We start from the raw sequence: 23,814 nt of genomic DNA, 5'->3' as shown, positions 1-23,814 counted from the left end.
CCATAAGAACAGGTAGAATTTCCATGTAATCCCTAACACAATGAGCACAAAGAGAAAATAATTAAAAATGCAATGATGCCTCAGACTCTATTTTCAGCTCCTTCCTCCAGGGGCTAAAATGTGGAAAGGTGGGGTAGAAGAGGTGTGCCACTTTGTAGCCAATTATGTGAATACACCTAACTGCAGATGCCATTCCCAGAATAACACACAGTCTCTCTCCTCGTGATCATATGTCTTTCAAAAATGTTGGAGTGCAGTTTAAACAAGCAGCATGTTAAAGAATAACCTAATGCTTTTGAAAAATTTCCCCTCAAGATTGACTGGTTCACCAACATTGTTCCTCACAGACTAAGTTCCTCTCTGTATGAGGAAGTGTTGTTGCTGTGAGACCAGTTACTGATAGGTCCTGAGTGTGTGTGACCCAGAGTGACCTACACTTACCTTCGACAGGCCTCTGATAGGCTTGCTGATGGCTAGTAACTGACCTGTTCTAATGTAATTATGCTGGGACAGTAGCGTGATACTAGAGTTACAGCAGAGGAATGGAAAAATATACATTTGAGGTAGAGCTTCAAAGTTCATTCTTGACCTTGCAAACAGCAAAACAATCTCACCACAATGTCCATTTAGTGTTAAAAATTACTATAACTGTAATGTATTTGAAAGATTGCTCATAAACCCAAAATCCCTGCATCAAAAATGACATAGTCCTTCACACAGTTTGTTCACAAGCTGGACAAACTTGCTTTTTTCACAACTGGCCATGCTCAAGATGCAGTTAAAAATGGTAAGCTACACAGATCTCCAGAGCAAGCATTACTGACTCACTATTTTGCTGGAAACTGGCAAGGATCCACAATTGTGTGGGCCTTATCAACCAATATCTCTACTAACCTCAGATTACAAGATCCTTTCTAAATTGTTAGCATTACGTTTAGAAAAGGTGTTGCCAAATTTGATTAATATGAATCAAATGGGTTTTATTCAGGGACGTTCCTCGTTTGGAACTTTGTTTTTGAGGTTATGGAGAAAATGAATTTTGATCCTAATTTTATTGATATAGTTCAAATAAGAGTCCCACTGCTTGTATTTAAACAAAAATTTCTGCAGAATTCTCTCTCTCATGTGGTACTAAACATGGATGCTGCCTTTAACCACTTTTATTTGCTATTTTGTTATTGAGCCCCTTGCTATCTTGATTTGAACACATCCATTTCTATACAAATTTCAGATAAAATACCCCACGTTATTTCGTTATATACTGAAAATATATATATATATATATATATATATATATATATATATATATATATGTTTTTTAGAGTTGATTAGTCCACGTGGTTTTTACTCCAGATTTTAGAAGGAGTGTTTCAGGCTATAAAGTTAATTTATCAAAGAGTATCATTATGCCACTGAATGACAGTGAGAGAAGATGGATCTCTCCATTCTTAGAATTTAAAATAAATCTACATAAAATAATTAATTTAGAACTGCAAATACCATATAATATGGAATAACGTTCGTCCTGAATTATAAGCTGCTGATTAGCCCAGTAGAAAACTTAAAGAGGTAGGAAAGTCTTCCTTTAAATGTTTTGGGTTGTGTCAGGGGTATTAAAATTAATGTCTGTCCAAAGTTTTTTTAATCTTTTACAAATGTTGCCAGTAACTATTGAAAAATCCTATTTTGTCCTTCTTAATAGACTAGTTCAACCAGTTCTTGTGGACATGGAGGACTTCTACTAAATTTTGAAATCTTCTAATGGCAGCACACACCTGAGCAGTTTGGATGTGGAGAAAGGCATTGGCATACTCAATTACATGGAAAGATATAGAGAAGTATTATTGTGCTGATATGATCTTATCCACTGTTCCTTTTATTTCTTCATGTGATACTTTATGCACCAAACCTGATACTCAACTGATTAGACATACAGTACCTATGAGATCAAAAGAAAGACAGGATGTCTTCAGTCTTTCTATGTTAAGACCCCTTGCTTTTTGAATACTATTACTCAGCCCTGGCGTGTACAAAAGGCCTTCAAGTTTTTTGAGACCTATATAATGAGGCCGAGCTATTAATGTTTTGAAAAAAAAGGGGGCTGCTCTCCAATATGTATACCAATCTCATCAGTCTAATTGGTGATGAAGAAGTTAACGCATATAGAAAAAATGGGAGGATGATCATAATTTAAAAATTGAAGATGGCTGCTTGGAATGAATATGTGATAGCAGTCAAAAGTTTTAGTTTGACATTAAATACAGAAAATTACAATATAATTCGATTTATAGACTATATTTGATACCAGAGAGGCTTCACTTAATGAACACAAAGTACTACCCATTATGTCCAAGATGTAAATTTTGGAATTTGATGGAAATTTTATGTATATGTTCTGTAATTGAATTTGTTTTCCTTTAGGAAAGATGTTGTGGAAACCTTGTCCACAAGTATCGGAGAGAATATACTTATGGAACCTTGTTTGTTTCTTATAGGGGATACTTCAAAGCTTATAGCCCATACCAATAATAGCAAAACGTTTCTAAATATAGCAATAATAGCAGCCAATGAATGTATTGCACTGTGTTGGAAAGTAATACCCCTTCTGTATGAATGTGGTTTAATGAGTTGTTATCCTGCGTTCCTTTATCATGGAAACAGCACACAAAGGAACTGAAATAGGTTACTTTCGCTCATCAAAATAAAACATAACCACCACCATTTTAAAACAAAGGTCAAATTAGTACCGATGGGAAACTGTGTCATTTTAATGGTCAGCAGAGACCTGATAGACTCACTGCTTGACTTGCATTTGTGTAGTGACTCTGACTTCAATCCAATTCAATTTTACTTATATAGCGCCAGATCATAACAGAGGTTATTGCAGGTCACTTTTCATGTAGAGCAGGTCTGGACCAGACTCTTTATAGTTATATTTACAGAAACCCAACATTCCCCCATGAGCAAGCACTTGGTGACAGCGGTAATGAAAAACTCCCTTTTAACAGGTAGAAACCTTGAACAGAAACTGGCTCATGGTGGGTGGCCGTCTGCCTTGACCAGCTGGGTTGGGGGGGGGGGGGCAGCATAGTAGACGTATAACATAAGATGTGTAACAATAATGAGACTAATAATAAAACTAATAATTATAATAATAGGGTGAATAATAACACTAGTAAAACTAAATATAACAGTAGAAATGATTGTCATAATATTTGAAGCAGTGGGTGATGAGCCGCATCATGGAGACAGTAGGTAGTTTGCAGTCACAGATCCAGACTCTGCAGCTCCAGAGGCAGAAATACCTGCAGAAAGCGACAGGAAGAGAGCGGAGAGAGACGAGAAAGCACAAAACTATGGGAGAGAGAAGAAGTCAAGTTAGTAATGAGCACTGATGCCATATGAATGCGTGTAGATGAAGGGGAGGAGAGAGGATCTCAGTGCATCATGGGAATTTCCCTGGCAGTCTAGGCCAATAGCAGCATGACTAGGATGTGGTTCAAGACAAGCCTGAGCCAGCCCTAACTATAAGCTTTATCTAAAAGGAAGATTTTAAACCTAATCTTAAACATGGAGAGGGTGTCTGACTCCCAGACCCAAACTGGAAGATGGTTCCACATTAGAGGAGCCTGATAACTGAAGGCTCTGCCTCCCATTCTACTTTTGGAGATTCTAGGAACCACAAGTAGGCCTGCGTTCTGCGAGCGCAGTGTTCTAGTGGGGTAAATGGGGTACTATGAGCTCTATAAGATATTATGGTGCACTGACCATTAAGGGCTTTGTAGGTGAGGAGGAGGATTTTAAATTCAGTTCTGAATTTTACAAGGAGCCAATGCAGAGAAGCTAACACAGGAGAAATATGATCTCTTTTCCTAGTTCCTGTCACTACTCACCTGCAGCATTCTGAATCAGCTGGAGAGGATTTAAAGATTTGTTTGGACAGCCTGATAATACGGAGTTGCAATAATCCAGCCTAGAAGAAACGAAAGCATGGACTAGTTTTTCTGCATCTTTTTGAGACATGATTTGCCTGATTTTTGCAATGTTACGTAGGTGAAAAAGGCAGTCCTTGAAGTTTGTTTATGGTGAGAGTTAAAGGACGTATCCTGGTCAAAGAGAACTCTGAGATTCCTAACAGTGGTGCTGGAGGCCAGGTCAAAGCCATCTAGAGTAACTATATCATTAGATAATATGTTTCTGAGGTGTTGGGGGCCAAGCAGAATAACTTCAGTTTTGAGGTTAAAACAGTGAGTGGGTTTGTTAACTTGCCCTATAAGAGAAGATTAAAAAGATTTTAATAACCTTTATGTTATAAACTATTCATATATCCTCGTCATTGTGAATACTGTTTCATTATTCAGGTGCAAGGCAAACAAATAAACCAATTATGGTCTTTTTTCCACTCTCTGCAACTTATTTTCCAATTTTCTGTCATTTCTATGTCGTTACTAACTTTAAAAAAAAAAATAAAACTCCAACTCAATGGACTTGGACCTACCTTAAAATACTCATAAACTGTTCTGCTTAAAGCAATCCGATTAATCACACAATCATTAAGATATATATACAAGATACGAATATTTCTCATGTACTGTGTTTTGGGTTTCAAACTGGGATCATCCAGATTTTTCGAAAGGTTTTATACTGTATTTCTGCTCCTGAAAACATTTTGTCCTCTACTACATCCTGGAATTCAACTGACCCACTGCTATTACGTCCCCCGCGGCTGTTATTTATCGTGATAACAGCTTACAACTACGGATCCCACATGCTCTTCCACGCAGCAGAACCCTTGACTGACGGACCGGACGACCCGCCTCCTTCCCCACCACAACCGTCCAATGAGGCTGCAGAGCGGGGACGAGCCTTCAGGAGCAGCCTCTTATTCCTCACTACACTAACCCTGTAACACACTGGTAGTCATGTGACGGTCATATAGTACAACTCAGTGAGCACTCAGTCCAGTCGAATGCTACCGCTGCCGAATGGCGTGTCTCAAGGGCAAACCCTGCGCTGGTAACAGACTGCCCCGCCGGATGCACCGGATAAAAGCGACCCCCCCCGCACTGGGAGTGTGTTTGATCTGAGCGAGCGAAGGTAAGTTTGGAGGTTCATTTTCTCCGTTAACGGGTAGAGGGGCTGCACGTTGCGCGCGCGTCTGCTCGGTGCCATACGCTGCAGCAGGGCTGCAACGAAAAAACATGTTTACGTTGAGAGCGGAGACGCGCGCCAACTCAGGCGTAACGCACCGCGCAGGGGGACGTGCAGGAAACCAGCACGCAGTCCCGTAGCCAGTTGTGGATTACTGTGGGGTTCTGGTCCAGCTCAGCGGCAGTTTAACATAAGAATGCAGATGAATTCATTTTGAGGTTTCGGGCTCCTATCCGCATCTGCGCATGTTACGGGGTTTATGAGTTCTCCGACCAACGCCGTCTCCTAATTCATAGTTAAAATGAATGATGATCTTAGGGCCGCGGTTGTATAAGAATGCGCTCTGCCATTAAGCAAAGAATTCCAGGCTTGCCTCTCCATGAACATGAATAGAAACGTGCGCCGCAAAACATGCGTAAGGCGATAATCACTCACCAACCTGCATTCTGCATCAGATGACCGATATGTAAAACATTCCCTCCCCAACTTCAGAGGCAGGGATGTGAGTGATTCACTGCACTTTAAGTGTCTCGTAAACAAGCAGGGCAGGTGATTTATGCATGCAGCGGAGGAGCGCACACTGCTGCCAGCTGCCCCATGCGGTGTTTTCTGATAATAACGTTGGCAGTTTCTCTTTTTTTTCTTCCCCTGGCTGGGTTTACTCTCGGTCACTGAGACCATTCAGGGGCCCCTGGAAAGGGAGTAGGAGATAGAGGCCGGACGGTGGATTGGGAGGGGGGGGGGGGGGTAAGCTATTTATGTAGTCGATTGTAGGACCTTACAAAAAAAAAAAAAAAGCCCTAAGTTTTATACATGAAACAACTACAGCCTACTGATCCCAGTCTTATCTATATTTTTAAGTATTATAGCCTAATACTTAAACTTGCCATAATAAAAAGAGATAAGGTTGTTGAAAAACAATCCCATTACAATAACAAGGAGATTAAAAAGCACGAAGTTAAACAATATAAATGTGGCCATATAGAGTAATAACATTACTACTATTACCATAAAAGATGACATAAAGTACAGTGAAGTCAATATGTGAAAACCAAAGGATGATATACGAGCATACAAGAAAGTAAACTAAAGCCATTAAATTTTTGGAAAATCACAGTAATATCACAGGACAAAATAAATTATACCATAGAAAATGAAAATTTCCTCACCAAAAAAATCTGGCTGATTAGTTGGATTTTTAATTTCTGATGGTTGTTTTAGAGTAAGCTCTCATTGCTGCACCACAGGCATAGTATAGTTTATAAGGTGTCTATAATTACTGTGTTGTACTCATGCCACAGGAGATAAAAAAACAAAACAAAACACTCACGTAATGACTTAAGTTTCTATGGAAATATTGTAGTGATGTCCTGTTACGGAATAATGTATGGAGAGAAAATAATGCATATATGTATTATTTATACGTGTTTTATAAGATGTACAAATGTGGTTTTATGAAGTAAAAATAGTATACTTGTATTTCTGATATATTCTCTTCATAATGATGGTTGTGGGGATATTACGCAGCAAAGTAGTCTAGAGTATACAGTAGGAGTTTCCCAACATGGGGATAGCTGGATAATTCTGAGGAGTCACACGATGATTAAAAGGATAGAAAACAACACAACATGCAAAAGTAGGCTTGACAAAATATTCTTAACTCAAGGTCCACTTGCTAGATTTATTTTGGGGCTCTAGCTGCATCTGATGGCCTTTATCGGCACATGGATGACATTTTTAAAAATCTCTTTGTAAGGTCAATAATGAACCCTCAAGCTGATAATAATTTATATTTTTTCTCAAATATTTGCTTTTTAGGAAACCAAATTATTAAAGGAATCATTTTGAGAGGGAACAGTCACTATATGGTTGAATTGTTCATAGCTCATAGAAATCTCCTGATGAGGGGTCAGAAGCAGGGATTAATTAGGTGTAAAGGGTCGAGCAAGAAGGTCGGGAACAAGTGAAGTAGAAATACTGTTTAAGTGATACTTGTATAAAACCAACCCCATAGGTCGTCTGTGCAAGCACCTTATTATGACCTACTGTATAGTTATGTTTTAATGTTAGGTGACCTCTAATGGACATAGTAATTATGATGGGAGTAAAGGAAGAAGTTATCTTACATAATATATAGAGCGACAAAGTCTATGGTAGAAGGTGGATGTTGAGATGGATGGATGGGTCAGCAAAACACACAACTTTCACTGAGGAGGCCACTGTTCGTTTCCTTTGTGAAACTGATAATCGGTGTTTCTCCATGACTGTTTCACAACCTTAACCACATGATTAGATTTTTCATTCAAAGACTTTGAATACCATCTCATACAGGCTAACAGGTGGATTAGAGGACATGGAATCTTATCATGCATTTTTCAAGAGATATATAATCTAAACCCACACCTTATTGTTTTGAGTTTGTGCAGAAGGCATATTTGGGATTAAGATTAACAGACTTCTCTCTGTCTGTTTTTTTTTCCATTTAGACAGACTGTATCCTGGCCTGAGACCTTGGATTGCAAGAGTGTTTCCCCAACACTTACTTTTTCCAGTGTGAGAGAGAATGCCAGGTGTTTCACTTCTCACCAGAGTGGGAAGTGTGACCTTCGTGACCTGGGTTTGTTTCGCCTGACTTTCTCAGATAGGAAAGTCAGGAATAATTCCCTTACAAATCATTCTCAACACAGACTCTGAGTCCAACAAGAGACAGAGGTTTGGCATTAACCAGGGATGGTAGATAACTTCACAGCCAGCGAGGAGACTTTCCTTCCGTACAGTGGCTCTCCACCAGTCTACTGGTTGTCTGACATAGTGACAGACCTGGGCTCCTACCAGATGATGCCATCACCACTTTCAGAGGATGACCTGAGTGAATCATCCAGCCCTCGTTCCTGCTCCAGCCCAGACTCCCAGGTGCTCAGCTCCAGCTATAGCAGCAACTCCAGTGCTGAGAGCCAGGATAGTATGCTCGACCAACTGCTTTCCCAGGCCTCTTTAGGAGGTGCCAACTGTGTCTCGCCAGGGTCTGTGGTGCCTATACCATTAACCTCTTTCCTCTGGGACTCATGGAGAAATGAGCCCATCAAAAATGAGCCTGTAAAGGAGGAAAATTTTGATTTCCTCAACTGGTCCAATGTGGAGACAGAGGAACAACTTGGAGGGTCCTTCCAGCCCACTCTGGAAGAGATTGAAGAATTCCTTGAGGAGAATATGGGGGTTGTTACAATGAAACAGGAGATCCGGGATGGCTGCCCAGGGTTGGGAGTGGGACTGGAGGAAGCTCTTGGTCTAGAAGTTGGCCTCGAGTTGTGCAAAGAGGCATCCTCTGAACATAAGCTAGAGCCAGAGGCCAAGTATTCAGACCAAACTGACCCCACCGCCAGCACTGCTCACCTGGCCACTGCTGCCTCCAGTGAGACCAAAGCTACCTTAGTTAACCACACACATGAATCAAGCATTGTGGTCAAGAATGCATCTGTCGACAAACCTTCATCGGCAGACAGTGGCACTAGTGATAGTGGGATGGCAGTCATCCTACAGATTCAACCCTTTCAGATCAAGCAGGAGCCCACAGTAGTGCCTCTTACCCCAGTAGCCCAGCTCCCACAGCCTCCCCCAGCCTCAGACATCAAAATTGCGCAGCTACTGGTCAACATCCAGGGTCAGACCTTTGCCCTGGTGCCTCACATGGCGCCCTCCCCTAACCTTAACGTCTCCTCCAAGTTTGTACGCATTGCTCCTGTCCCTATTGCAGCCAAGCCTCTTGGGCTTGGGGATAGCTCTGCCGGCCAGGGATCAGGGATTCTTGGTGGCAGTCAAAAGTTCCAGAAGAATCCAGTGGCGGATCTTATCAAAATGCACAAATGCACTTTTTCTGGCTGCACCAAAATGTACACCAAGAGCAGCCACCTGAAGGCCCACCTGAGGAGGCACACAGGGGAAAAGCCTTTCGCCTGCAACTGGCAAGACTGTGGATGGAGGTGGGTTCTGGGGAGGGAAGGTTGAACTGACTGAATTAATGTGTTTGTACACACCTTTAAACACGCAGGCCACTGGTTGACAAGATCACTCATTCAGCTCACAGACAGAATGTTCTCTGTCCATGCAAAATTACCATCACTGCAGCTTTTTTGTATATTTGTTTGTTCTCTTAGAAGATTAGTCTAAAAGATTGACTTATTTATGACTGGTTATATAAAGCCTATTTAAAGATTTGTTTATTCGCAGGATTGAGTAATAACGGCACAATCTAGCATGAATATGGATGTTTAAAAAGGGCTTAACCCCCAATTTGTTAGTTTGTCCTTTTTGGAAGCAGCAGTAATTATATGTCAGTGGGACATGACTATGTACTGTGCCTAGTGTCGTGTTGCTCACATGAAGCAATTGTGGTGCAGATTTTAACTGACACTTGAACTGACCTGTCGCTATTAATACTGGCAAGGTGGCTTAGAAGGTCTTCAGAGCCAGACCCTCCACGCCTTCCCAGAGTTCCAAGCAACTACAAATGAGAGAAGCAGCTTGTCAACATGAATGTCATTATTCGTAATGGGGTTCATTACAATGCAAACAAAACTTTATTGTGCCTCTGTTTGTGGAATGCCAGCAAAATGCTTCAGCAACGAGACAGAAAGCACACAGTTAATCAAGGATCTATAATAGAAAAGTCAAGAAAAAACACTCATCCTGTTTTCTTTTCACTAAGCCCTGGAGCTGAAGAGCTCTTAATGGCTGTCATGCAGCCTCCCAAGTGTTAATTGCATTGACGTGAGGTGGAGGGTTTGCTTGCACAGTCACACTTCTTGTCAGGCAGTGAGATATCTGGGAGAATAGCCTCCCTGTCTTTTTTTTACGGATGTAAACTAACCCCAGCTGTGCAGTTGCTGGTGCAGTATGAGTATATGTGTGTAGGTGTATTTGTGTATATAAATGTATAAAGCAGCAAAATCTAATTTGGAACCTGCTGTGTGTATAGAGAAAGGCAGAGAGAGAACTTGGATGTCTTCATCAGCGAGACAGTTCTTTGCTCATTAAAGTAAAGTGTCTTTGAGTTGCCAGAGTTGTACTTACTGTCGGCCAGCCTGTTGATCAGGCCAGCCAGTGAGACTCACTCAACTGAAACATGAGAACAAACACATTATTTGTTAGAATGAATGTGAATACGGCCGATGCCACCCAATCTTGAAGTATGTTATTGAATTGATGTACAGTGGGGTACAAAAGTCTGATACCTGTTAGCTATGTAGGTAGGTTCATCTATGACGCCTCCACTGCTTCAGAGTTAAAAGCTAACAGGTGAATTCATATTTCACGTTGTGGTAATGTTATTGTGGGGAATTGTACTTTAATAGGCAGCAAACAGCTTTAAATTATCCATAATTCTGACATCTGTGGTGTCAATCCAAAATCCAAGTGGCATGATTACCTGTTCAGCATGGCTCACGAGTTTAATATATTTGGCTTTAACAAAGAGAACAACAACAACCTAATCTATTGATAGGGCAAAAGCAGTGTATTGGTCTATTGGTAGGTGGATATACTGTACCTTCAATGGACCTAGCCCCGACCCCCCCACTTTCCCTGGCCACGCTTAACTACAAAGCTTGTTTAATTTGAAGGTCGTGTAATCTCATGTGGAATGTAACTATGTACATTTACTTAAGTACTGTACTCAAATATCAGTTAAAGGTACTTGTACTTTACTGATGTGTTTCCAATTTGGCCAACTTTATACCTCTGCTTCACAACAATTCAAATGGAAATATTGTACTTTTTAATCAACTATATTTAAATGGCAGCTTTAGTTACTATTGTCTTCACAGTTTAAAATATGATGCACTGCTATAGATTACACTGCCCAACAATTTATAAAATAGTTAAAATTAGCTTCAGCAAGACCAACTACAACAGTAAAACGTTGCTTACATATTAGTGTATCAGTGATAATAATTCAATAATATATAAGCGTGCAGCGTCCCTCAGTAAGAACGCTACGAAATATTATCTGGTTTTGCTGGCAGTTTATTCGCAAACAGCCACTGTGGGCCAGAGCCAATGCCAAAACAACCAACTCGTTATCTTTGCTGTTAGCTCTATGAACTGAAGATCAACCAGCAGAGAAAGACTGTAACATGATTGCTTGTAGTCTGCAAGATGTACGGCGATACGTATCTGTAACTATTTTTAGGTAGGTATACAGTAAATCCTCCTGCCCAGAGGTGGGTATATGTCGTATACTTGCGTGTATGCACCACTACACCTCTGGGCAACAGGGTATAGTGCGTCAGAGTGGCAGTGCTTTAGCCTGAGCAAACCTGTATTAGTTCAAATTCCTATTTCCAAACTTTTAATACAGTTGGTTTTCAATCTCCAGTTTCTTGTTTTTTTTTGTTTTGTTTTGTTTTGTAATAGAGTTGCAAAGTTATTCATTTGTTGCACAGGAATTTTCCTGCTTGAGTAATCAGTACAAAAGATGAAAAACCGTGTTAGAAAATATTTGGTACTTTGTAGATAAAAATGTAAGGAGAGCAATCAACTATTGCTCCCCAAGGATTGCTTCAGTAAGAAGCATTCCTTTACTGAACTGAAAGTCCGCTGCATGCACTGCTAATAGTGGACAGAAGCCAAATATGACACTTTGTAAAAACCTGATATAACACTCATCAGTTTAAATAAGTTCATGTTAATATTCTGGGTCAATTTTGGATGAACACAACTATTGTGAAAATGTTGTGTTCCCAATTGCAATGACAAGCACTGTGAATTTGTTCGGACTAGCCTCCATACCAATGGCAGCTGAGGCTCGTGGGTTTTGTAGCATTTAGCCATTTGCCATACCCAACTGATGCAAAAAGCGTGATCTCTCAGTAAAGGAAAGCATGGGAATTTACTTTCAGAACCAGAAGCTCCTCACACTTTGCAAGTCTGTGCTTATTATTTCATTGCACTTTATTTTCGTTTTATGAAGTTAAATTGAATGGTTGTTTAAGTTGGCTTGTGTGTAAACTATTACTTAATGAAGAAGGAGAAATATAAACCTTAATACTAGACCGCTGGGGGTCCACTGCTCTAAGCACTCAACGCACACTCAGCATAAGGATTTACCACTCTGTTGATGTGTGCTTTTCATGTGACCTGCATTGTGCATTGATCTATGTATATGCCACAGCTAATGCCATAGGCACATATTTACTTGTGCATGAACACATTACTCAAAGACTATCCTAACCAGTGAGCTGTTATGTATTTTGGCTTCTGATTGCTACAGCTTGCAGAGATCAGTCTTGGAGAAACCCGCTCATTTAAACATTCAATCATTTATAAACCCTCCTTTTGCATGCAGGTACTGACTGATCATTAATATCTCATAAAAGCTTTTTGTTGATCCATTTGACTATAGAACCAACCTGGCAATCTGCCACCTGTCCTTGTAATGCTACACAAGTGTGTCCTAATACATGAGGGGAGCTGCAGAAATTTGTGCAGTAGTAATCTAGGCTGTCTGTTCTGACTAACAAAGGGCTCTTGTCTGTACACAAAAAGCAGGATCTAGTTTGGATAGAAGAGTGAGTGTGAGAAACAGTGTGTAACTGTATGTGTAACCCACTGTATGTGTTGGGGTAAATGAGGGGGCTGACCAAAGGAAGAAAAGTCTGGGAGATGCAAGCAAGCAAATGGAGTAAGCAGCAGAGAGTATCTTAGATTTTCAGTTATGCACACAGTCGCTTGAAGGGAAGAGCAGTGAGGAAGCGGAGCGAACAAACACAAAGTGTTGAATAGTAACCATGACTGTGGGCTAGGAACGTCCAGGCTGCCATGCTGCATAAAAGGGAAGAGATGTATCAGTCAAGGTTCCTCACATAGACTTGGAGGAACAGGGAGGGAATAGCAAGATGGAAAGATGAACTGATTGTGGTACTGTATGTGGTACTGCAAATGTATAACAATGTCAGCCCAGACTAAACCAAATTTACAGTGCAAAGAGCCCCTGCAGGAAGATCGACGTCCAAAAATGTTTAATTTCGAGTTTAGTAGACTGTTTTGCTGCTCGGCTTAGCTCTGAATATTCTGATAACATAGACATCGGAATCATTCTCATGTCCCCAGTAGGTCAGTAGCTCCAGTGCTTAAGGCAGTAAACTACTACATTAAATAGCAACAGTTGATAACTATTGTTGTTTTTGTAATATGGCAGGAAGATGCATAAACTTTGAAAATTAATTATTATTAACTTAAAACAGCTGTGGCTGGCTTTAACCTTGTATGGGCCCTGGGAGAAAAATTTGCTGTAGGGCCCCTATCGACCCCCATCCCCTCCAAATTTATTTTGGAATGTGCACCATGTGTGTAGCACAATATAAACTACATAATTGAGGTCTTTAATCCTTGATTTTGACACATAGCCCCTTTACAAATTACCAAAACCAAATGAAACCTGGAGCTTGAGCTTTTGGGGTCCCAAATTTTGAATATTTTTCTCAATTAGTTATTGACCCTTGAGAACAGCTGATGTACCCATGTCTATTTTTGGTGTCATTTAGTGAGCAACAACTCATTCACTCTTGGTCTGTGAAGTGATTTTTTGTGTTACAGCATCCACAAAGAGAAGAGAACGTGAGATTATAGTACATTATTCCTGTTGCAGTTGTGATGACATTGGGATAGATACCAAACAAAGTTTGTGCTGCAAGAGGTTGCACAGCGTATCGGGAACAAGAACTGGAGCACTGTCTTTATCATTTAAGATAATAATAAACAGTATTACCAGTTACTAGTTAGTGTTATCATTGGTGTTCTCACTTCCGCCAAAGGTAAACACACGATAGAAAAATGTATTTTTCTTATTGGTCCTTCACTTGGATGCTGGAGCTCAGACACTTTAAAGCAGAGATTTATTAGATCTGTCCTTAAACATGTCTGGAAGGAATCTATAAAGGGATGCTTCGTTACATCCTGTAGAAATCAACTCAGAGCTTTGGAGCACATAGAGCTGTAAACAGTCTCCCATCATATGCTGGTCCTATGAAAACAGTAAAGTAGTCCCTGAGAGTTCAAAACAAGCATGTCATATCTTGTGTCAGTTTTACTGATGACCTACAAGAACCTGGCAAACTTACTGTCAGACTGACAAATAAAATTTTAGATTATGGCCTACAGTGACTCATCTTAGTTTGTGCTTCAGTGTTAGCATGGAACCATTCACTGAGCAATTAGATTACTGATTTAAAAGGTCCCTTAATGTTGGGGATAGCCTTCTGGGAGTAATGTGCCCACACACAAGGAGAGTGTTTAACTGGAAAACAGAAACTTTCATACTTTCTACACTTAAGACTGCAGTGCACCCCTCTCTGCCAGAAAAAGAGGTCTGTAGGATTGACTGTTTTTCATTCCTGTCTGCTTCTCCAGATATGCCAACCCAATACAACACTATTTTTGACTGAAAATCCATCTTCAGTGTAGCCCTTATGGATATTTTTTAATCTGAAGAAATGTAAATACAGTTATGCAAACTTGAACTCACAGAAATGAAAACAAATCCCTCTAATAGTAAGACGACAGCTTCAGATTGATGCAATTGGGAATAAAGATGGATAAAATATTATAACTCTTGTCACTGTTTGTCTGATAATTTTTGTTCTTTCTCATAGCAAAATATCCAAACCAGATGTTGGAATTTCAGACTTCAGAGTGGCAGTGATACCATGATTACCATTTACAGAATGACAGCATCTGTACAACCGATGTAGAACAGTTTGTAGATCAGATTTGGATGCACACAGTTTACTGGTAAACAATGCAATATTTGCAACATTTGGATAAGCCAATAGCCTATTTTATTTTTATGTGTGAAATTTCATCCTACATCCATCCTGTGATGATGATGCTGACTACCCACTCCATAGTAAACTATATATATCCTGTGATATTTGTGTTGGTTCCCATGGGATCCCAATCCAAAGTTAGTTACTTGTTTCAAAGGACTATTAAGCATGGGGTAGCTGTTTTGGGTGCTATTGAAATGGTGCTATTGGCAGTGTCTTCCTGTGTAAACTACTGTTGGATGCTGCTGTCTATATATGACAGAGAGTACAACAGATTTTTACCATAGCTCCCTAGGTGTTGTTGCTTAATTACAGTGCGCAATTGAATTTCATCATCTGGTCAGGTCAGCAGAGCAACATCTGGGATGTAGAGTGTGGCTGGGGACAGTCACTTTTAGAGAACGAGGTTGCTTGGAAGAAGCCCCAGAGCTATCATCCCTGTGGCTTAAGCCAAGTAGCATTTGCCTCGTATGCCAACCCCGCTGCAATGTTTTGCTTGTCCAAATGAGCTACAGGCAAGTTGTAGCATTAACTTGTGAAGGTTGCTCGTGACAGATAATAATGCAGTTAAATGGGCTTGGTGAGAAACAGTCGCAACTATGGTGTATGTGTCAGGAAAAGCAAGGAGGTTGCAAGAACTGAATACAAAATAACAGTGTGAAGGCAATGGAAAGATCAAGGTTTTCGTCTCTTATTGCATCATGCACTGTAGGTAAATGTCAAGTTCGGTGCTGTCAAATATACTTAATGTACACATTAAACAATGTTTACTCTAAAGATAAATGTTTAGAGTAAGGTATCATTAAAAGCCTTAAGAATTAAATCAGGATTGTCAATATTCGGGCCATACATATTAAACATTGTTATTGGAAGGCAGTTTATGAAATTAGAAATTTTAAGAAAAAGAATAGCAATACCTCTAGCCTTGCGAGTAATAGGCGCTTGGAAAACCTGAGAAATCCAATTTGCTCTCAGTCTGCGCTGTTCATTTTTACTAATATGTGTTTCCTGGAGAAAAATTATGTCTGGCTTCAATGATTTATGATGCGAGAAAACACAATTTCTTTTAATTACTTGACCGAGACGTTTACATTCCATGAAACAGATGTTAGGGTATTAATAAGGCCACTACGCACAATGCTGCCCAATACTGACATTATCTCTGCAATGAAGACGATCTGGTATCCACAGAACATAGTAAAACACAGTACATAGAAAACATACACTGTAATTTAAAAGAGCACACATAAACAAACCCATGGACATGTTCCCTACCTACCCACAACGTTCCTCCCCAAACGAAGCACAAGTGTCCTTCTAAACCCAGGACAGCTAAACGCACGTCTGGCTCCCCAAAGAACAGTAACTAGCTAGAGAAAGCTAAAAGAAGCTAGCTCAACTACGCTGCCAGTCATGGCTAATTGGAGTAAATAAAACAAATTGATAGTCTCACATAAAGTGCAATTGGGTTATCTGAATGCCAAAAAGTCAAGTCAAGATAAAATAAATAATCCTTTGTATATACACACAGAGTGGAATCAAAGTTCTTAGGCGTTCATTAAGTCAGTGTTCCAAAATGACATTGCCTCAGTCGGTGAAGTGAAAGACTCGAACTGACCGTTATGTTCGATCTAAGACTCATTGGGAAGAGGAGGCTGTGCTTTACCTCGAGCTCCCAAAGTGTGCTCAAGACCTCGCTGAATTTGCGTCGCTGCCGCATCACCTCTGGTGTGTAGTCCAGGAAAATAAATACCTTTTTACCTTTATACTCCAGCTCTCGAGTCCTCTGGAGCTGCAATATGAGGTCCTTCTCCCGATAGAAGTGGACCCAGGCGATGATGGCGCGGGGGCTTGGCTCACGGTCACAGAGTCCGGTATGTCCAGTCGATGACCGCTGAAGATTGGAAGTTGTCTTCTCCAAGGAGTATCGGGATTAGGGCCTCAACAAATTCCGTAGGTTTACTCCCTTCTTCTTGTTCAGGTATGCCGACAAAGTTAATATTGTTTTAGTGCAGTGTGCCCTCGAGGTCATCCATCTTGAACTTGAGTGCGTTGTTTTCATTCTTAAGGCTGGAAAATGCCTTCTCCAAACAGCTTATACCGTTCTCATGCTCCAGCACCAGCTCCTCAATAGACTCCACCTTCTCCAGCAGATGCTTTGGAGAGCTTTGTACTGCCTGCAGGGTCTGTTCCAACTTGCCAAACCTGTCATGACTGCGCCTGAGTGTCCTGTCAGAGACCCTCTCCCATTAAAGGCAAATCCATTTCGTAACCTGTAGCTTGGCTGAGCGAATCACCGCAAACATTTTTAACATTAGCTGAAGCTGGGGCTGGTCGGAGGGACTCGACGTCTTTGGATTTCGTAGGAATGGTGTGGTAAAAAAGGAAACCCCACTGTGTCAGGGAAGTTGCAGAGGCTAATAAAATGATGATCTTAGTGATGAACCTATACAAATTATCACCCGAATTTGCAACTCCCCTCTGCTTTACGGATCTTGTCTTGTCTAGCTGTCTGGCCCGCAATAATAATTGTGGTTGTGGTGTTGGGGTGTTGTAGTCCACTCTCATCGCTCTCATAGCATTATTTCTAGTCAGTAGGAAGCTGTTTTCAGCCATCAATCACCAAAAACTGTGGTACACTACCTGCTCAGCAGATAGGCATAATTAGAAACTAGCTGGTGAACATAGTGGAACATTTAGTAGCTGAAAAGCCAGTTTCTTCCATCAGGAGTTGATGGAAACCAAAAAACTGAGTTAAAAGAGGGTGAATATTGAGCTTACATTTTCCGCTGGACACAAACATGACTAAATGAATAATACTGTTGCCCCTTAACTGCTGGATGTGCAAATAAGAAACTGCAACAAGTTCGCCATATCAACCTAAAAGGAACGATAAGATGAGATATGTCATGGTTGTGTTCACAACTGTTTCCACTGCCTCCATGTGCCCAAAAAATCTTCAATTGTAGGTTTAACATTTTAATATCTGAATATGATAAAGTGCTGGTATGGGCTGCAAATGTACCTTCCCCTTCTGCTTTTGCAACATGATTGGTTGCTGTCGGATTGATTAAAAGTATATCTATTGCCAGGAAAAACATAAATTGATTTGCTGCACACTGTATAATTGTATACATTTTAATCTTTGGTGTTTGCGAAAGAAATCAAGTTATTCCATGTCAAAAGGCTAAGGTCAAAGTGAAGTCATGAGCCATTGGTGTTAAAGTCATAGTCTGTCTGTCTTTTTTAATTTAATTAAGTTGAGTGTAAGATCATCAGATTCATAATTCAAGTCCACACCTCTGACTTTCTCAGTTTGTTTGTATCGAATACAAAAAAAAATCTCTTCTTTCTCCCAGGTTTTCACGGTCGGATGAGCTGTCTCGACACCGCCGGTCCCACTCGGGGGTCAAGCCCTACCAGTGTCTTGTATGTGAGAAGAAGTTTGCCCGCAGTGACCACCTGTCAAAACACATCAAAGTCCACCGTTTTCCACGAAGCAGCCGGACAGTTCGCTCAACAAACTGACGCCCTGCTCACATCACGGGGATCACTGGGAATGCTGGGATCACTCTCACACAGACATAATCCACAGGAGCAAGGTGTGAGTGTGAACATACGGGTGTGTGCACACATTTTTGGGTCTTCATCAAGTTTTTGTTCTAATTTATTGTACAAAAATATGCCAACACAGTTACCATCCTGTCTGTAATTAGCTGAAGGTTGTTGTTGCTGTTGGCACTTTGTCATGTTGTACGCCATATGTTTGTTCTGAGCTCAACTCCTGCCTCAGCAGAAGACAAGATACACTTATTTTCATTCAGTCTGGATTATGTGATATATTTGGTAAAAGCTTTGTGTCCATTCTACCGAGATAGAAACAACTGCCTTTTATCTTCCTGAAAGCTGCCAATGTCTTGCACATTCCTCGTCTTATACAATATTTAGGAAATTTAACTGAAGTTCTCTGGGATCCCCATTAGCTACTATCAGGGTAATAATTACTCTTCCTGGGGTTCGCAGACCTGTGAGGGTTTTTTTGGTAGCTTTGTCCTACTTTTTGCTGCCTTGCACCATAGTTCATTGACAGAAAAGTTGGATAATACATTTGTCGTTCAACTTGCTTTTGATTGGCAGGGAGAGAACTGTATTACTGCATAGACATGAACTGCTGACTGCATAAGAAAGTAAGAGATGAGAGAAGACATGCAAAAGTGAAACACAACTAAAAGGTTAAACACACAGTGACTTTCAAATCAGCCATCATCTTTGTTGTTGTATTATTAAGCTGGTAATCTATTTTTATCGCTTTTATGGCCTTAATTTACCATAGAACCAAATGGTTTTGGAAATCATGCTTTTCAGTTATCCATATATTAATTGAATGTTGAGTGACTGTTCATAAGGTGTCGTAATATGGCCCATGTCATTCTGTGCATAGCCATGGAATTGAATGTTTCAGTCTTCTATTATTATTTGAACTATCATTTTGCTGATGAGTTGACACAAAAGCCTTCTCAACTCCGCTCTATCTGTTACTGGAGACACCTTGACAGCCTTTGACCTCAGCTGGCAATTATGTTCCGTTGGGCTGAGATCAATGGACACACTACACTATACACACACAATGGTGCTGAACTACTAGGAGGATGAGCTTCTGGGAAATGTAGTCACAACATCCTTTTTTTAGTCCATGACACACTTTCTAACGCCCTTATTGCTCTTAAACATTGTTTGCTACCTGTACCACGCTCCACTGTGAATATGTAGGGGTGTGACAATGCCGTCCATGCGTAATTCATGCATGTAAAGTTACAACAAGCAGGGGCACACAACATTGTACATTATTCCTTTTATTAAATTTTTGAATTTCATTAATATTGTGTGAATACATGTGTTTTATCGCATCCTATGACTGTTGTAAATATGCAGAGGTGTACATTGCTGCATCCAGGAAAGAAACAGAGACTATTCTGGTACCATATCTTAAAACAAATCTGTGGTTGTGAAGATTTCTAGTTTAAACCTAAATGTGTACATAACTTAACATTCCAGTACATATGAATATATTATATATTTTTTTCTTTGTTCTATCCAAGATGCATTTACAAATAAAACTGAAAGGAAACAAACATGTATACATTGTCTTAAATAAGTACTCTCAGACCAATAATATGAGTGATGTAATATTTTGCAAACAGAAGTTAATCCCTCATCCAGCCACACCTCCTTCACCATCCTTGATTAAGTTTATTAGACTCTACTTGCTCCAGAGGTGACACAATAAAGCATATAATACACAATATAGCCAAGAAAAAAAAAAGTAATTACACTTTTTGTGCGAGGTTTCTCAGATATAATGAGGTTATAAATCTCACTGGCCCTCTTTCCTCAAGATAATTTTGAAGAGACCGGGAAATTCTGGATAGTTTCCATGTTTAATTCGTTCCACTATTCTGTTCCATTTTTGCTTATTTTCATTTCATTTTTCCATAGATTTACTCTGAGGGGTGGCCCAAAGTGTCAGACCTTAAAATACCCTGCTCTAAACTCAGTCCTTTATGTATTTCTTCATTTGTCTTGGTCTAAAATGACCAATTTAAAGGACACTCAGTTTAAAAGATTTTGGTATCCACCTTTAAAAACCCACTATGTGTTTCACGAGTGGGAAGTCATTATTATCACTCTCCTATCCCTGTTGTGCCGAGCTTCATGTTTCCCTGTGGGGAGTGACGAGGTCAGCCTAGACACCAAACTTTGTACATCTTCACACATAATAATCCATTCCACATTAGATGGCTGCCTGAAAGGTATATGTTACTCTTGGGATTGTACTTGGGATGTTACAAAACAATCTGACCTACAGGTCGATTTAGGAGCTTTGAACATATCACACTGTCGTTATCAGCAGATCTAGTTTGCTAAATTGCCATGGAACTGTAAACAGAATTAAACAAAATCAGGTGAACTGTGTAGCTATGACTTAGCAGGAATGATCCTTGTTAATTTTACACTTGCCAAGTTTTGTCGAGCCAAAATCACATTAGCAGAAATATTCGGTAGACTTCTCCCATCTTGATGAGTGATCATGCATTACGCAAATTTCTCAAGATGCTCTGTTGTTCAGGGAAATGAATGGGCATCTAGTGCCTTGTTGGTCATGTTTTCTATTGTTTAAATCTGTGCGCATGGTATATAAACCCTGCCCTCGGATTTGTAATCCATGCCCATGGTTTTGCACAATGCCCACAGATTTGCAAGCCATGCCCGCGGTTTTGCAATCCATGCCCACGGATTAGTAAACTGCGCACACGATTTGGAAATTACGTCTTTCTTCAGAGAACAAGGAATGGAGCATTTTACGGAGCTGCATCCGCCAAGTAAAGCAGATTTATCTAGATTTAAGGGTATATTTACTGCTATATTGTGTTGGGATTGCAATCTTTGGCTTCGGATTGGATATACGAGGGCATGGTTTATAAACTCTGTGCACAGATTTGTAAACTGAGAGTACAGATTTACACATGGCACTTTTTTTTTTCTCAGCTGACCCTAGGGGGGCTCTATATGTACCAAAGTAATACATAGTAAAATTGTCCTTAAATATAGACATACAGGATGTGTCTGATGTGATTTATGATGATTATAACACTAACACTGACTGACGCCATACATACTGTTTAACCATGATTGGTTTGTATACAACAAGTCCTCCCAGGTGAGCCGGTTTAATTACTGTTCAATCATTGATTACTTTATATTCATTTCAATGGACATGGTTTTTACTGTGACGTCCAGCCCTATTGAATCCATGCCGACACACACACAAGAAGCAGAGTTTTGTTGCTGCATCTAATGTTGCAAATGCAAGAAGTTTCTGACTCAGCAACTTAAGGAGACTACTGAGGTATTGTAATGGAAAAAGGTGACGATTGGATCAGGTTCAGGTCTGTAATTCATCCATCCCAGTGTGGAAACATTTACCTTGACAACTATTCACAGACATTTATATTGTACGGCAGGCTGCATCTGGTTTGGGCCATGAGCTACTTTACAAAATATGGGCACATAAAGAGTGTACATACGGTTATTATTGAAGATTAAACTAAGAAAGGTTGATCTTCTTAGAAGAACATGCATGTTTGCTTTGATTTCATACATTTACAGAGGAAGTTGCCCACAACCACTATAGACTTCTGCTGGCTTTTGCATATCAAGCATTGCTCGAAACAGGCACATTCAAGTAAGTGATAATGCATGACAATTTGTTCCAATATAAGACAATAACGAATGAGGTAGCAGTGATCCCTTCACTCAGTCTAATATTTATTTATATTGATAAGAAACAAATCGCAGGTCCAAGACACAGGTCATCCTCAAGACTCCAGAATGGCTGAGACCTAAAGGATAAGGCTGTTGTTTATCTTTATCAATGTCAACAAATCGTATGTAAAGACAAAAAAAACCAACAGTGTAGTAGTCTGTCTCAATAAATGCAATTTAAAGACCATTCATTACCAGTAAAAACAAAACTCTTTTAAATTGGGTATCAAATTTATAGTTTCATATTCAAGAAAGGTTCAGCAGTTTAAAAAAGTTTTTAACAAATGTGACTCTTAAATACTGCAGTTGTTAGGGACTATTTTCAGTAGCAGATTAATACAGTGAGTAGTTGAGTGAGTTTGTGTAGAACTGAGTCAAAATAAACTACAAATAGTGTTTGTGTTCATGATAATGAAGGAACATGCTACCTAGTGCAACAGTGTAGCTCACTGATGTGTTTTTAATAGTTTATTGGAAAACAATGGAGTTTTATGGCACAGAAAAATAGGATACATTAGGCTTTAGATACACTTTGTGATAAAGTCATTGTTGGTTTGGGTCTTTCCATGAGATGTGTTAACATTAAGAAAAGTAGAGATTATTGCCAGTCTTTTAAGAATGATATTTATTTCTACAAATTTCAGATGATGCAGCAGCAGATGACTTGCAGCCTATTTAGTAATTAACGAGGGTATATATAAAATGAACCACATTTTAGTAAAAAATAGAATCTATAATACTTAAAATTGCACTTTCAAATTACAAATTATCTAGCTTTCCCAAACTTCATCAGGAGGGTGATGTCGTCAAAGAGTTTCTGGGCTAACTATAGGCAAAAAAAGGCCAAAAAATATTAGACCTAATGCAAATAATTCTCTATTAGCAGTAATGACAGCTGAGCAATATTTTATATGCTTCTTACATATGAAACAACAACTACATTTTATTAAGTGTCACTTGATACAGACAGCTGAAATACAAGTTTGCCATTGAATGAAAGCATGTAGCATCACAACTTTTGACTAATGATGCAAGCTAACGTATCTCATACCTCGCAAAAAATCCACAAATATCTGTCAGGAGAAGAACTTTGTGTTGGTATGAAGATACATAAATGGTAAAATCAAACATATTGTATATTGAAGCGTTACCGGAGTGGTGTTAACAAGCAGCCAACACATCTGACAATACAGTAGCAACAACAGCAGTTGGAACATCTCAACGCTAATGCTAACAGCTAAAATCACTGAGCTATCTAGATGTATTTTTTAGAAAAATGTACATTTAAACTGGATTTATTTAGTTACCAATTTTTCCCCATATTTTACAAACAACACAATTCCTCCTTGTTATGGGAAGGTCTTTAAAGTCCACAAAACTAAAGGCTATAGCTTATAAAGAGATCCCGTGAAACGTCACTGGGACAACACAGCGCACTGTGTGGGTTGATTCAGTAATCACACACACCTGCTGCTGCTGGAAAGTGCTGCCTACTCTGTAATGTGTTTCCGTAAAAGGA

The 23,814-nt window shown here is 39.8% G+C and overlaps 1 protein-coding gene across 4 annotated transcripts; it reads left to right on the top strand.

Annotated features, from left to right (window-relative positions):
- Positions 1 to 4,930: 4,930 nt before the first annotated feature.
- Positions 4,931 to 20,092, top strand: LOC120807469 (Krueppel-like factor 15). 4 transcript variants are annotated; one of them, XR_005709829.1, is made up of 4 exons: positions 4,931 to 5,097; positions 7,638 to 9,131; positions 16,747 to 16,925; positions 18,332 to 18,444. XR_005709829.1 is itself a non-coding variant. In XM_040159545.1 (3 exons), exons 2-3 carry the CDS (start codon positions 7,882 to 7,884, stop codon positions 18,498 to 18,500), a joined length of 1,419 nt encoding a protein of 472 aa, XP_040015479.1. In that variant the 5' UTR covers positions 4,931 to 5,097; positions 7,638 to 7,881; the 3' UTR covers positions 18,501 to 20,092. The 4 variants fall into 4 exon arrangements, 2 of the variants coding, with proteins under 2 accessions (XP_040015479.1, XP_040015480.1); XR_005709830.1 differs by having other exon boundaries at positions 16,747 to 16,953; positions 18,332 to 18,414; XM_040159545.1 differs by lacking the exon at positions 16,747 to 16,925 and having other exon boundaries at positions 18,332 to 20,092.
- Positions 20,093 to 23,814: the final 3,722 nt, after the last annotated feature.

This window comes from Xiphias gladius, chromosome 21 (assembly GCF_016859285.1).
Source record: "Xiphias gladius isolate SHS-SW01 ecotype Sanya breed wild chromosome 21, ASM1685928v1, whole genome shotgun sequence".
Classification (NCBI taxonomy): domain Eukaryota; kingdom Metazoa; phylum Chordata; class Actinopteri; order Istiophoriformes; family Xiphiidae; genus Xiphias; species Xiphias gladius.
This window is presented reverse-complemented; position numbering and strand designations above follow the sequence as displayed.

What these genes read in the sequence shown, in the direction of transcription:
- LOC120807469 (XM_040159545.1), top strand. Translation starts at nt 7,882, where the DNA reads ATGGTAGATAACTTCACAGCCAGCGAGGAGACTTTCCTTCCGTACAGT. An exon ending in TGGCAAGACTGTGGATGGAG is followed by an intron (nt 9,132 to 18,331) that starts GTGGGTTCTGGG and finishes TCTTTCTCCCAG; the next exon opens with GTTTTCACGGTCGGATGAGC.